The following is a 13,517-nucleotide window of genomic DNA, read 5'->3' on the forward strand; positions in this document are numbered from 1 at the left end:
GGGACAGGATGATGGAAAAGGTCTCCAACCCCGACCGAACCCGAACCGGCTCCGTGAGCGAACCCAAACCATCTCCGTTACCGAACCCGAACCGGCCCGGCAGCCGCGGCCCGGGCACCTCCCATAGCACCGGCACCAACTCTCGCGAGAGCGGCGCCGCTCCGCTGCTGCCGCGGCTGCGCGGGGCGGGGCTCTCGCGAGAGCGGCGGGGCCGTTTCCCGGGCGACGCGGGCGGGGCGGGGCCGCCATGATGGCGGCGGCGGTGGCGCGGAGGGGGCGGCTGGGCCGGGAGGGCCGCGCCAGCCTCTGCTCCTTCCTGCTCGGCGCCTCGGTGGCGGCCCTGCCGCTGCTGCTCGGCTCGTCCCCCTCCCTGCTGGCCGCTCCCGGCCTGCGCGGCCGCCTGGCTCTCGCCCTGCACGTGGCGGGCGTGAACGCGGCGCTGCTGCTCATCTACCCGCGGCCGCTCTACAAGGTACGGGGGTGGCCCCGGCGGGCGGCGGCGTGAGGCGCGGCTGTGGAGGGTCCCCGTCCCAGGGTGCGCCAGTAGGGATACCCCGGGCCCGGGGAGCGGCGGCGGCAGCGCTTTCTCCCCTCCCTGTGCTTGCAGATCGCCGTCCGGGCCTGTTTCTTGGGCTTCGCCTTCGGCTGCGGGCTGCTGTTGAGCGCCGGCCGCTCCGCCTGGCGCCACTTCGGATGGTAAGGGCCGGGCCGGGCCGGGCAGCCGGGCGGGCACGGTGCCCCCGGCCCTACTGAACCTGCCCTCCCTCCCGCCGCAGGTATATGTGCTCCCTGTCCCTCTTTCACTACTCGGAGTATCTGGTGACAGCCATCAACAACCCGCGCAGCCTCTCGCTGGACTCATTCCTACTCAACCACAGCTTCGAGTACAACCTGGCTGCCCTGTCCTCCTGGGTGGAGTTCACGCTGGAGAAGCTCTTCTTCCCAGGTCGGCCACCCTGTCCCTGCCTGTCTCTGCTTAGCTGCACGTGGCTTGCTTGGGGTCCATCTGTCTGGTAGCAAAGTGCAGGTGACCCTCAGCTTGTTGCCCCGTGACAACCCTGCAGCAGCTTTGCCAGAGTCATAATCCCTCAGTGCTCAAAGCCTCTCGGGTTGGATCTCGAGAGGGCAGGGGGGTGTTCCCCCTTCACTCTGACATGCCAGGCCAGGGGATCTTCAGCCCTTTCCTGCCTTGATGATGCAAGAATGATGTGTCAGGTACAACAGGGCATCGCCTTATGACAGGAATAAAATCAAGTCATCAAAATCTGTTGCTGGTTGCCCAGTCTGGGGCAAACTGGCTGTGCTCATCTGTTTATTCTTGGGAGAGGGAAACTGTTCCCCTTTGTTTTGTAGCAGCCTGAGCATGTCCTTGGCTGTGCTTTGTGTTGGCTTTGCTCAGCCTCCACAGCTGGCCCTCACCGACTAATCCATGCTAACACCAAGCAGGGGCTGCTGGTTTTATCTGTTTGGTGCAGGATGGCAGTGCATGGCTGTTGCTGTCACACATTTTGCTTTGAGATGGGGGGCAAAGCCCACTCACTGAGCAACCCCCTGCACCCCTGGAGACCTGTGCAAACCTGTTGTGCCCCTCCCTGTCCATGCAGAGCTGAAGCAGATCACCTGGCTGAGCACCGTGGGGCTGCTGATGGTGATCTTCGGGGACTGCCTGAGGAAGGCAGCCATGCTTACAGCAGGCTCCAACTTCAACCACATCGTTCAGAATGAGAAATCTGACACCCACACTTTGGTGACAAGTGGGGTGTACGGGTGGTTCCGGCACCCCTCCTACGTGGGATGGTTTTACTGGAGTATTGGAACACAGGTACTGTATCCAGAGTGCTCAGATCCTTTCCTGTGACACCCCCAGTCTTTGCTCTCAGTGCTGCCCATGCTGTGATGGGGTGCAGACAGCACCTGCTGCTGGGCCTGGATTCTGCTGCCTCCCACTGGCACACAGGAAATCTGGAAGCCTTGAGCTCTGCGCCCTGTGGGATCTTTGGGAAGATCTTGTTCCCTTAATTTTCTCTGTGCAGTAAGGAGAGGTGGTAGAGCAGGGGTTTTTACTCACAACCCCCTTGGAGGCTCAAGGTGGGATTTGCTGCTGGTCTAAAGCTGGAGGTCTAAAGCAGAGTTTTCTGTATCCCTGTGGTCAAAATGCCTCCTGTGAGTGGTCAGACTCAACCTGGCTCTTGCCAAACACCAGTCCTGTGCTTGAGGGCAAGGAAACTCCCTGACTAGAGGGTCAGCTCAGGCTGTGGCCGAGCCTTAGCTCAGTGCTGCTGTAGCTGTGTGCTCTTGTGGCTGGCTGGGTGCTGGCATTGGCTTGTGTTTGTCTGGAGAGAGTCCATAAGGGTGGCACATGGAGCTTTTGAGAGCTGAGGCAGTGAAGCCAGCGCTGCCTTCATCATTCTGGGGAGAACCTAGTGCTTGTAAAGCTTCACAGGGAGTGTTGGGGTATTTTCTTTTTCTGTATCAGTGTTACTGGAGGGGGATGAGCTGTGTCCTCGAGGGGGTGCTCACCAGCAGCATCTGTTCCAGGTGTTGCTCTGCAATCCCATCTGCGTGGTGGGCTACGCGCTGGCGTCCTGGCGCTTCTTCAGGGAGCGGATCGAGGAGGAGGAGATCACACTCATTCACTTCTTTGGAGAAGAGTACCTGGAGTACAAAAGGAAGGTGCCATCGGGTCTCCCTTTTATTAAAGGAGTCAAATTGGAACTGTAACATGGGCAGAAACCAGGCTGGCTGAGCAGACGCCCGGCTCCTGCTGCGCCCAGTGCCCGTGTGGCACCGGCATTGGGAGGTGCCTGTTGGTATTTCCTGGCCACCCAGGAGGAGCTGGTGGAGGGCTGCAGCTTTGGGCAGCCTGCTGGGTCATTCACAGATCAGAAGCTCGTTCCTCCTCCTTGAGATCAGTCCTTCGTTGCACATTCAGGGATCTTCCAGATAACTTAGCCTGTAGCGACCCTAAAGAGAACGAATCCTGCCTGCAGCAGCTGAATTGTCTTGGAACGCCTCTGGAACTGATTCTACCAGAAAACAGCACTGCCCTCCTGGCCCTGGGCGGGGAAGGTGCTAGGCAGCAGATTGTTCCTGTTGCATAATTCGATTTTAAAGCTTTCTGACCTCGTCAGCCCGGTGACACGACTTTAATCTGCTCAGGCCAAACTCCCTGAGCTGGCACTGGGGCAGCTGAGGGAGCAGCCTCCAGCTCTGCCCTCGAAGTGCCAGAGTGCAGCACAGCACCACTCACTTCTCTCTAGGCCTTGGGGTCTGCAGGGAGGGTTCTGCTGCTCCCCTCGTGCCGCTGGATCTGAGCACTTCTGGGCCCTCTCCTCGTCCCTTGGATGCTGCTGTGGGTGCAGTGTCACTGCTCCAGCCGCTGCCTCCTGCTGCCACCTCTGTTCCTTCTTCCTGCTTCCAAATCACGCTGCTTCCTATCCTGCCAGGCTGCCTCTGTCTTGCAGAGATCCCAGGATTTTGGGTTGTGAAAGAGTCACAGCTGCCAGGCTTGCTAAGGGCTTTAGTCCCTGAGGTCCTCCCCTGCTCTTTTGGGCAAAAGCTGTGATGTTAGGGCAAGTAGGAGATGCTTCTAAGAAAATCTCCAACCAGGAGAAGAGTTGGGCTAGCTAACGCTCTTTTATAGTAACCATTTGGAAATGGTTCCCACTGAGCTGTGTGGTATAACTTTGTTGTTATATACCAAAGAGGTTCACTGTTTTCTTGAGTTCTACATTATTCTTCCTTGCTGGAATGGAAATGAGTTGCTTGTCAGTTCATGCTTGGAGCTTGTGGTGTTCCATGGGGAAGGTGCTGCGGTACGGCTCAGGAAGGGGCACTTGGTGAGAATAGCTTGGGTTTGGGTTAAGGTTTTCTTTTTTTATATAAAAAAAAAAAAGAAAAAAAAAAGAGAGAAAACATTGTCAGCTTCTGTCTGGTTATTTGAAGGTCTTTTGAGGTGCTGGTGGCATCATGGAAACTGGAATCCTTTATAATTCCTGGTGGGTTCTCAGAACATACCAACACTGTGTTGAGGCACGATTGTGACTCAGTGATGTATGGGGCTGTGCAGCCACAGGGATGAGGCTGACCCTAACCCTGACCCTCCGTTTCTCCTTGCTGAACTGATGCAGAGTCCATCCTCCACTAGGTTTGCTTGATCACAGAGCATCTGTCTGATGCTCTTGCTGCTGACTTGACCTTTGCTGAGTGGGGTTTTGGCTTGGGAGAAAAGAACAAAGGTGAAAACTCACCAGTTGGAGAGCGCTGATCTGTGCTGGCACTCAGAGACTCCCACTTTGGGCTGTTCTTGTCTCAGGGAAGCACTGGTTGAAGCCAGTGGTGCCTCGAGCAGGTTAATCTGTAAGCAATTTTTTTATAGACAGTAATGTTCCTGCTGTGCCCTTGATCAAAGGAACTTTGGAACAAGTAATTGTCACTTGGGTTTGATGTGCTGTTTGACAACAGAAACAAAGCCTCATTCCCAGATTGTTCTTCAAAGTAAATGAAACCTTGATCCTAATTTTGCAAGTGCTGGTTCCAGCTGTGCAGACTCTGTCCAAGCAGGATATGTTGGCACCGAAAGAAAGGGATAAACTCCACTCTGAACAAAACTTTCAGTGTCTCTTGAAGCTTTTGAGACCAACAGCTTCTCTTAACCTTTTCTTTTCCCAAATCCTGTGACCAGAAGCTCTGTGAGGAGACAGCAGCTTACCAGGTATGGGGAAGGCATGTGAAATTTTAGGGAAAAGCTGGAGTAAACTGTGAAACCCTCCCCTCTGTGCCACAGTGATTGGTGAGTTCTTAGTTCCCACATGTGCAGGGAACCTCTAGAGCAGCTGTTCCTGGCACCTGGCCTGCGTTGGTGCATGGCTGCCCAGCACTTCACAGGATGCTCCATCACCTGGCCATGTACCCCTGCCCTCCACCAGGAGTTATTTTTCCCCATAATTTGCCAATGTTGTGGTTTTAGGAGCAGTTGGACACCTTGAGCCAGCAGATCCCTTTTGTCAGCACTGCAGAACCACGCAGAAATGGACAACTGCACCCTTTTATTTCACTCTGACACATGCAAGGAAGAGCACAAGGAGAGTTTTTCAGAAGCAAGTCCACCTGAGGCCTTTCTATGTGCTGCAGACACGGCTGCCCAGGCTGTTTCCTGCCCTGGCTTGTGGCACTGGGCAAGAGGAGCTGGTCAGTCACCAGGGCATGGTTCTGCCCAGCAGCTCTGCCACGTGCCCAGCACTGGGCTTATGGTGCCGGCTCTTTTGGGGTAGCAATCTCTGCTCCGCTCTTCTGCTGGCCCCTGCAGCAGTCTTTGTTTTTTGGGGAGGGGTCTCCAGGGGTGTCCTTGGATATGAATCCCTCCCCAGAGCTGGCTGAAGCCTCCTTGTTGCTGCCAGGTGAGGCATCCCTGGGGAAGGGAAGACACCTTGACAGGGTCACTGTCTGGGAAAGGGCATGGGAGGTGCTTGCTGTCACCTACCTTGGCACCACTTCATTGTTGTCACAGATCTTGAGCAGCATCTGGGCCTGTTCTTCTCTGGGCTCCTGGGGCTCCTGCAGCCTGTGGTGGGATGGGTGTGAGCCATGAGCTATGTCCCCCCTGGCCCTGAACGTCCCTGCACCCCTCACCTGGGCTCCAGCCGCTCCTTCACTTTGGCGATGGAGCGCACGTAGGGCGCGATCTGCTTGGTGATGGTGCTCAGGCAGCTGTTCTCCTGCCTCAGCTGCAGCAGGTCATGGAGCTGGGCTGGGGACAAGAGGAGTGGGCTGGGACATGGCCACCCCCACAGTGAGGGCACAGGGGGCATGGGGAGGGAGCGTGGGGTCAGCAGTACCTTCATAGATCTCCTGCTCATTTGCTACCCGCTGGTAGGTCTCCTCCCAAACCTGGAAGGAAGAGAGGGAGCTGGGCAGAATGCGTTGGTACGGCACAGAGAGGCCCTGCTCTGCCAGGACATGCCAGCTGTACCTCCTCAAAGACGCTGCGCATCATCTCCACGGCGGAGTAGTGAGCTGCGATCTGCACGTCCATCTGCAGCGACTTCTGCAGGATCTCGCTCATGATCTCCGACTTGATGAGTGAGTGGTGCTTGGTGAGGTCACGGTGCAGCTCCTGCACCTGGTCCTTCAGGCCCTGGATCTCCGTCTGCAGCATCTGCAGGAATCAGGGGGCACAGCCACGTGAGCAGCACCAACCTGGCCCGTCTGTCCTGTCCTGTCCCATCCTGCTCCCTACCCAGCCCACAATCCTGTCCTGTCCCATCCTGCTCCCAGCCATGCTCCCTACCCAGCCCACAGTCCTGTCCTGTCCCATCCTGCTCCCAGCCATGCTCCCTACCCGGTAGGTGTTCTCATAGTTGCGGCAGTGCTCAGCAAAGGGGGTCTCACGCCCCTCAGCCAGCAGCACCTTGGTGCTGATGTACCGGTGCATCGTTGGCTTCTTCACCATGGGGCCGGTGGACATTTTGTCACTGCTGGGGGGGCAGCTGGGCACCATGAGGGTCTTGGAGCATTGGCCACCGGGGAGCCTGCATGGAGAGGTGACAGTGACGTGCTGCAGGTGAGCAGCAGTGGGGGTGAGGTACAAGGGACCATGCTGCCAGCTCAGTCCCACCACCCCTTGGCTCCGGTGGGACGCACCAGTCCCCCATGTCCCTTCCCTCACCCCGGCACAGAGGTTCCTTATGTTGCCCCAAAAATCACATTTCTGTGGGCTGCTCTCTGGATTCCTGCAGTTTTGGAGCCAGCTCTGGCAGTGAGAAGCCAGGAGCTGAGCCCAGCACCCTCCAGTTTCTAAAGGGTGGGATACAGCTCGCTCTCTCACCGCTGGTATCTCCTGGCCCCTTGGCAGGCACTACTGCCCCAGTGTTTCCCCCCATCCCGTGGTCTCCCCATACTAACCACCACCAGCATTGGTCCTACCGTGCAGTGCCGTGCTCCCCCTGCCCGTGCTGGGGCCAGCAGCCCCCAGGAGCTCAGCCACCCTGCAGTGCCAAGCCTGGCTGGGGGCGAGGAGCGGTCCCCATGGGGCGGCAGTGCCCGTTTGTCCTCTCTTTCTGGGAGGGCCTGGCAGGGCCGGTGCTGCCGTGACATCAACAGGCCTAAATATATCCCTGGTGAAGAATGGCCGAGCACTTCTCTGAAATTCTGATAAAAATAGTGGCGGGCAAAGAGGCTGCGGCACCACGGGCATGTGGGCGAGCAGGAGCTGGCCCAGGTGGAGCACCCATGGAGAGGGGGCAGAGCCTTACAGGGAGTGTGGCAGGGGCCGGGCTGGGGAACAGAGTGAGGCTTAACCAGGCCCCCAGCTGCCAGCCCCGCTGCTGCCCACTCCTCTGCCACCCACCCCACTTCCTAGAAGTGTCACTTGAAGCCTGTTGTTCATCAGTGCAGCTGTGCCTGTGCTGTCCTGGTACCCCTGCTGAGGTGACAGGCTCAAGGGCAGCAGCAGCAGGGGCAAGGTTGGCATGGTGAGATGCTGAGGGGACTGTGCAGTGTGGCACGTGGCAGGGGACACAGTAGCACATGTGCCTTGGGTGCAATCCTAGCACCTCACATGTTTGTGCCAGTGATGCCAGGTCCGATTCCACCAGCGCTGCCCACCACGGAGCGGCGGGGGCTGAGCATCAGGAGGGGCTCCAGGCAGCGGGCAAACTCTGCCCGGTACTCGCTGTTGATCTGGGGGGCAAGAGAGGAGAGCACAGCTGGGCTGGGGCAGAGCTGGCAGCTGGCACTGCCTGCAGGCACTGCAGGCAGGGCTCTACCTTGCTGGTCTGGGCCGGCCGCAGGCGGTGTGGCAGCTTGACAATCCTCTGCAGCCTCTCCATCAGTTGCTGAAAGGCAGCAATGAAGCATGGGGTGCTCAGCACTTTGCCCATGAGCTCAGCAGTGCCACAGGATGCTCTGACCACCCCTGCAGTGCTGGCTACACTCACATAGCCCAGGTCCAGGAATTCAGCTTTGTTGGCAGAGCTCAGGAAGGCCGAGCAGGTCACCAGGTGGACCTGTGTGTGTGGAAGGGGTCTGTCACTGCCTGGCTTTGGTGTCAGGATGTCCCTGCCTGCCGTGAGGCCCTACCTGCAGAGTGGGCAGCAGGGAGGCAAGGTGGGCGAGCTGCTCCTTGAATGCCTTCTCTTTTTCCTCGTGCTGGCTGCAGTAGAGCAGGGCATGGCACAGCCTTTGCAAGACCTCAGGGAGCCATGCAGCCCCAGGGATCCCAAACCACCTTGGGAAGGGGGAACAGCCCTCGGACAGGGCTCAGCCCACGGTCCCTCACCTCTGCACGGCTTTCAGGAGCGTCTTTTTCCTCTCGGAGAGCTGCTCCTGCAAATGGCACAGCCACCCTGTGTCCTGCAGGCACCCCAGTCCCTTCCCACTGCCCTGGCTCTGTCCTGCAGGCACAGGGCTCGATGTGCAGGTGACAGCCTCACACCTGCATGCGGCTGAAGAGGGAATTGATGGCCGCCTCCTCCTCGCTGGCACTGTTACGAACCTCCTCGATCATGGCCTTGAGCAGGACAATGGCCTCACACGTGGAGGTCTGCAGCTCCTTCACAGCCTGCCCAGGGTGGCAGGGTGGCTGCAGTGCAAGGGACAGCACTGCACCCCCTCGTCACCCCCACGCCCCCCCGGCCCTGCCCACCATCACTGCCTGGTCCAGGCGCTGGCAGCCCTGCATGTACGCCGTCTCAATGTCGATGCAGTGTGCCCGGCTCTCCCTGCAGGCACAGACATCAAGGAAAGCACAGGATGGAGCACACAGCAAGCCTGGGGCTGGGAATACTCACCCCTGCATGTCCCTGAAGCAGTTGATGCAGAGCATGGACTTCTTCTCAGTGGAGAACATGATGTAGGGCTCCTCGTGCAGTGCTGCAGGGGACAGGAACGTGGTATTGCCTGGCATGGCTCAGTGCAGCATAGCATGGCATGGGGCAGCCTGGCATGGCACTCACGGCACTTCTTGTGGATGTCTTTGGTGCGCTTGGAGAGGGAGACGATCTCGTGGCGGGTGAACATCCTGGCACGGTGGGTCTCCTCACGGCATGGGGCACAGAGGGGCTGCCCACAGGTGTTGCAGAAGTACATGGTGTCCAGCTCCTGTGTGAGGGGATGGAGCTGGTGGCAGGCATGGTCCTGGCAGGGGTCCCCTACCCACGCTGCCAGTGCAGCCCGCTGCCCTCACCGCCTTGGTGCAGCAGCGGTCGCAGTTGGCACACTGCACGTCCTCCTCGCTGTCGGCCGAGCTGTCCACCAGGAACTGCAGCAGCCGGTCCACGGGGGGCAGCCCCGTGCCTCCCCTCACCACCGAGGGGTGCCTGCATGGGGACAAGCATGGGGACACCCACGGGGGCAGCAGGGCAGCTCCAGGGATGCAGGGAGCAGGGCTGTGCCCCAATCCTGGCATGCCCCCGGGCCGTCCCTTACCCGCAGAGTGGGCAACGCAGGCGGCCGTCGCTGGCACGGCCTCGCAGGCAGCTGGCACAGAAGTTGTGGTAGCAGTCGAGCAGGCAGGGGTGCTGGTAGGGCTCGTGGCAGAGCAGGCACACCAGCGGGTGGCAGTTGGCCTTCTCCAGCTCCGAGCAGCTCCCCAGTGGGGAGAAAATGCCACCCGCCATCTGTGGGGTTGAGAGCCAAGCCCTGTGCCCAGGGACCCCATGTGGCACCTGTTTCTGAGAGCACTGTGGCTGCCACAGAAAGGACAAATCCTGTCCCCGGGCCCGTGAGCTGCTGACTATTTTTAGGTTATGAGCTGCGTGGCACGAGGCTGCCTGCAGCGCACCACTTCCCCTGGTATCACGGGCTGGGGGCTGCAGTGCTGGGTCAGATGGTCCCCACAGAGAAGTGTCCCCATGGTGTGTGTCCCCCAAAGCAGGAGCATCCCCTGGCATGGGCTGTCCCCTCCAAAGGAACATCCCCTGCAGCAGAGCATCCCCCAGGACAGGGGTGGGGGTTCCTCCAGGACAGGGTGTCCCCCCGCAGGAAGCATTCCCTAGAATGGGGTATTCCCTGCCCAGGGATGTGCCCTACGATGGCAGCCTGGCAGTGAAGGCAGCCAGGTGCCCCACATCCCCATTCTGGGCACAGGTGTGTCCTGGCCAGGTGAAGGCTTTACCTCTCCCTGTGTGTAAGTCGGGGGATCCGAGCCGAGCTGTGCTGCTGCTCACCGTGTGCCGGCAGGAATGAGAGCGGTGCCGCGGCGGCAGGGCCCGGCTGTGACGCGGGGCCCCCTGGCACTGCCGCCCGGCACGGCCCAAAAATAGCCCCGTGCGCTCCTCGGGGCCCTGCGGCGGGGACGGACACGGCACTGCAGAGCCACCGGGGCTGCGGGGACACGGGCACCTGCACGGCCTGATGCCAGCCCGCAGGAGGTGCGGGGTCACCCCGTGTGCAGTGATGTGCCGGGGAGTCACCCGGTGTGCAGTGGGGTGCCCCGGTGTGCGGGATCACTCCATGGGCTGTGAGGCTCCCGCTGTGCAGGGTAACACTGCGAAGTGACGAGCCGCAGAGTACGGGGGTCACTCCATGCACAGTGAGGCTCCCGGTGTGCGGGAGTCAGTCCGTGTCCGGTAAGGCTCCCGGGGTGCGGGGGTCACTCCGGGATGCGGGGAGGGTCTCTTCGTGACCGGTGATGCTCCCGGGGGACGAGGGTCACTCCGGGGTGCGGGGGTCACTCCGTGCCCGGTGGTCACCCCGTGCCCGGTGATGCTCCGGTGCCCCCACCCCGCACGTGCCGCTCTCCGCGCTCCGGAGGCTCCGCCCCCGCTCCCGGCCGCCCGCGCCCTACCGACCACGCCCCCGATAGCCCCGCCCACATCCCGGCCCCTGCGCTCGCCCCGCCCTTCCAGGCATCACTGTCCGCTCGCAGGCTCCCTGCGCGGCCGGGACCGGAAGCGATCGACGCCATAGGCGCTCGGTTGAGACGGCCGGAGTGCGGTTGTGCGCAGGCGCGCGGGGCGCGCTCCCTTTCTGCCTCGCGCGGAGCCGCCATGGCGCCCGCGGTGAGTGAGCGCGGGACCGGCACTGGCCAGCGCCGCCCCGAGCCTGCCCCCACTGCCACCGGGACACCCCCCGCTCCGCCCCGAGCCCCCGACATCCCCGCAGCCTGCCCCAGCCCCGCCGCCTGCCCCCGCCCGCTGTTTTCCGCGTGGGGCCGGGCCCGGCCCGCGCCTTCCCGCGGCTCCACGCGACGCCCGCCGCCCATCCGGACCGTGAGGGCGGGCAGCAGGCGAGCCCCATTCCCACCGCGCTGTTCCCGATCTCAATCCAGGCCTAGGCCTTTCCCCTCGCCGCCAGCCCGGAGCTCGGCCCGGCCCCTCCCCGCCGTCCCTCAGGGCGCTCCCCCTCCCTTTCCCTCTCGCTCACCCTCGCTCTCTCTCCCCCTACAGCAGAAGAAGCCCGCGGCGAAAGGTGGTAAGAAGAAGAAGCAAGTTCTGAAGTTCACGCTGGACTGCACGCACCCCGTCGAGGATGGCATCATGGACGCCGCCAACTTTGTGAGTTCGGGGCCTCCTCGGGAGCCGTGATGGCTCCGCCGCCCTCGGGGGCCTTCCCAGGGTGATGCTCCGCTCCCAGCGGCCCCAAACATCCCTGGCCATCCCTCGGCTCTGCTCTGCTCCCTTGAGGCCATCCCATGGGCAGAGCAACAGGGAGTGCTGGGGCTGGGGATGAGGTTGGGTTTGGGGCACTTTGTAGTTAAAGCACAAAGCGTTGTCCCTGTGCATGGGCAGTTTGCTTGTTTGTCTCTGCTGGGTAAGTTTGTGTTATGGCAGGGATGTAGCGAGGCCAGGGATGCTGCAGTTTGGGCTTATGAACCTATGCCTGTCCACACTGCACTCCAGCAGGGGCCTTGGCGAGCCTGGGGCTGGGGGGAGCTCAGAGGAGCCTGACCCCACTGTCCTGGCTGTCTCTCCCCTTGGAGGGCAGGAACATCCCCACCACGCCAGACCGATACATTCAGGCCTGAGCACCTCACCCAGGTGTGGCTTTGATGGGCTGGATTAGCCTGGCCTGAAGAAGGGGCTCTCCTGAGCTGTGGGGACACTGGTGTCTGTTCCCCAGCTCCAGAGCAGCAGGCACAGCCTGCCTTGGGGGCTGTGTCTGTCTGGAGTTGTGGCCCCAGCTCACAGCCGTGTTCTCCTGCAGGAGCAGTTCCTGCAGGAACGGATCAAGGTGAACGGCAAAGCGGGAAACCTGGGCGGGGGCGTGGTGACCATCGAGAGGAGCAAGAGCAAGATCACGGTCACATCAGAGGTGCCCTTCTCCAAGAGGTGAGCTGGGGCAGGACAGTCCTGCTGGGCCTTTGGTCAGTGTGGCCACAGATGGCCCTTGGCAGAGGGTGCCCAGTTTGCACTGAGAGCCTGTGGCTGCAGGGGCTGCCTGGGAGGAGATGTCCCAGTGCTGGAATTTGTGCTGCCTGGCACTCGCTGAGTGGCTGCTCTTCCCAGATCTGTGAGAGAGGAATGTGTTAATATTCCAGCTGAGAAGGCTGCTGGGCTGGGCCATGAGGGGCCTGCAGCCAGAAGGGGCTGAGGGGACAGTTTAGGGGTATCTGCAGACAAGGTCTCAGGTTATTCCCCTCATCTCGTGGGGTTTTGGTCCTCCTTGGGCTGACATCAGCAAAGTGTGGTTGTGCTGGGGTGTGTCACATTGTTCCCCTCGTCCCGTAGTGCTCTGGCCCTCTGCCTGCTTCTCCTGGCTGCCTGTCCTTGGGCTGGCACCGGCACACCGGGGTTGTGCCACGGCAGAGGTGGCTCAGGAGCCGTCTGGGAAAAGCAGAGCTGTGTGGGTGGTGGGCGTGCCCTGCCCTGCGAGCGCCTGCCTTTCTCCCAACGCTGTTGCTCCACGTTGCTGCCACACCTGGCACATCCCAGCAGCGGGTATCCACCATCCCAGGGGAGATTCCCTCTGGGGTGGGTGCAGAGCGCTGGGGTCACAGCCTTGTTGGGACAAGAACGATCTCCTAGGGTCTGTGTCATGGCATTGTGGTATGATTCCCTGGTTGCAGTGTTTTCTGGAAGGAGCTTTGGTAGGAGGCGGCCACTGGGATGTGTTGGTCCTGTTGGAGGTGGGAATAAAGATTTATTAGCCAAAATGGCACCTGGGGGGCTGGCAGGGAGCAGAGGGGCACCGCTGTCAGCCATGCCTCTCCCACAGGTACCTCAAGTACCTGACCAAGAAGTACCTGAAGAAGAACAACCTGCGGGACTGGCTGCGTGTGGTGGCCAACAGCAAGGAGAGCTATGAGCTACGCTACTTCCAGATCAACCAGGATGAGGAGGAGGAGGAAGAAGAGGATTGAGCCCCGCCGCCGCTGACGGCCATTTTGTACAGTTTCACTTTTCTGCAATAAACAGCAGCAGAGTTGTTCATAGCCCGTGCTCGGTGGCGGCTGCGGATCCGGGGGTCATGTTGGGGGGATTTGAGGCTTTTCGGGGAGCGGCGAGCAGGGGGTGTGCCAGAGGGGGCGTGGCTTAGTTCCGATGGGCGTGACAGAGGGCGTATCCCCCGCGGGGGGC

At 60.8% G+C, this 13,517-nt stretch overlaps 3 protein-coding genes across 3 annotated transcripts; 2 read left to right on the forward strand and 1 right to left on the reverse strand.

Annotated features, from left to right (window-relative positions):
* The first annotated feature begins 247 nt into the window (after positions 1–247).
* ICMT (isoprenylcysteine carboxyl methyltransferase) lies at positions 248–3,776 on the forward strand. The gene is made up of 5 exons (XM_066563957.1): positions 248–472; positions 608–696; positions 777–946; positions 1,605–1,822; positions 2,539–3,776. Exons 1-5 carry the CDS (start codon positions 248–250, stop codon positions 2,719–2,721), a joined length of 885 nt encoding a protein of 294 aa, XP_066420054.1. The 3' UTR covers positions 2,722–3,776.
* A 1,390-nt stretch (positions 3,777–5,166) lies between these two features.
* Positions 5,167–9,617, reverse strand: RNF207 (ring finger protein 207). The gene is made up of 17 exons (XM_066564097.1): positions 9,427–9,617; positions 9,185–9,317; positions 8,955–9,099; positions 8,790–8,871; positions 8,645–8,720; positions 8,435–8,560; positions 8,279–8,325; positions 8,080–8,152; positions 7,938–8,006; positions 7,767–7,835; positions 7,559–7,680; positions 6,341–6,530; positions 5,972–6,157; positions 5,838–5,889; positions 5,632–5,749; positions 5,483–5,563; positions 5,167–5,410 (listed from the first exon to the last, which is right to left on the reverse strand). The coding sequence occupies exons 1-17, from the start codon at positions 9,615–9,617 to the stop codon at positions 5,248–5,250; spliced, it is 1,923 nt and encodes a 640-aa protein (XP_066420194.1). The 3' UTR covers positions 5,167–5,247.
* Positions 9,618–10,892: 1,275 nt separating this feature from the next.
* Positions 10,893–13,372, forward strand: RPL22 (ribosomal protein L22). Its single transcript, XM_066563960.1, has 4 exons — positions 10,893–11,000; positions 11,388–11,495; positions 12,145–12,269; positions 13,156–13,372. Exons 1-4 carry the CDS (start codon positions 10,989–10,991, stop codon positions 13,298–13,300), a joined length of 390 nt encoding a protein of 129 aa, XP_066420057.1. The 5' UTR covers positions 10,893–10,988; the 3' UTR covers positions 13,301–13,372.
* Positions 13,373–13,517: the final 145 nt, after the last annotated feature.

This window comes from Molothrus aeneus, chromosome 21, assembly GCF_037042795.1.
Source record: "Molothrus aeneus isolate 106 chromosome 21, BPBGC_Maene_1.0, whole genome shotgun sequence".
Taxonomy (NCBI): domain Eukaryota; kingdom Metazoa; phylum Chordata; class Aves; order Passeriformes; family Icteridae; genus Molothrus; species Molothrus aeneus.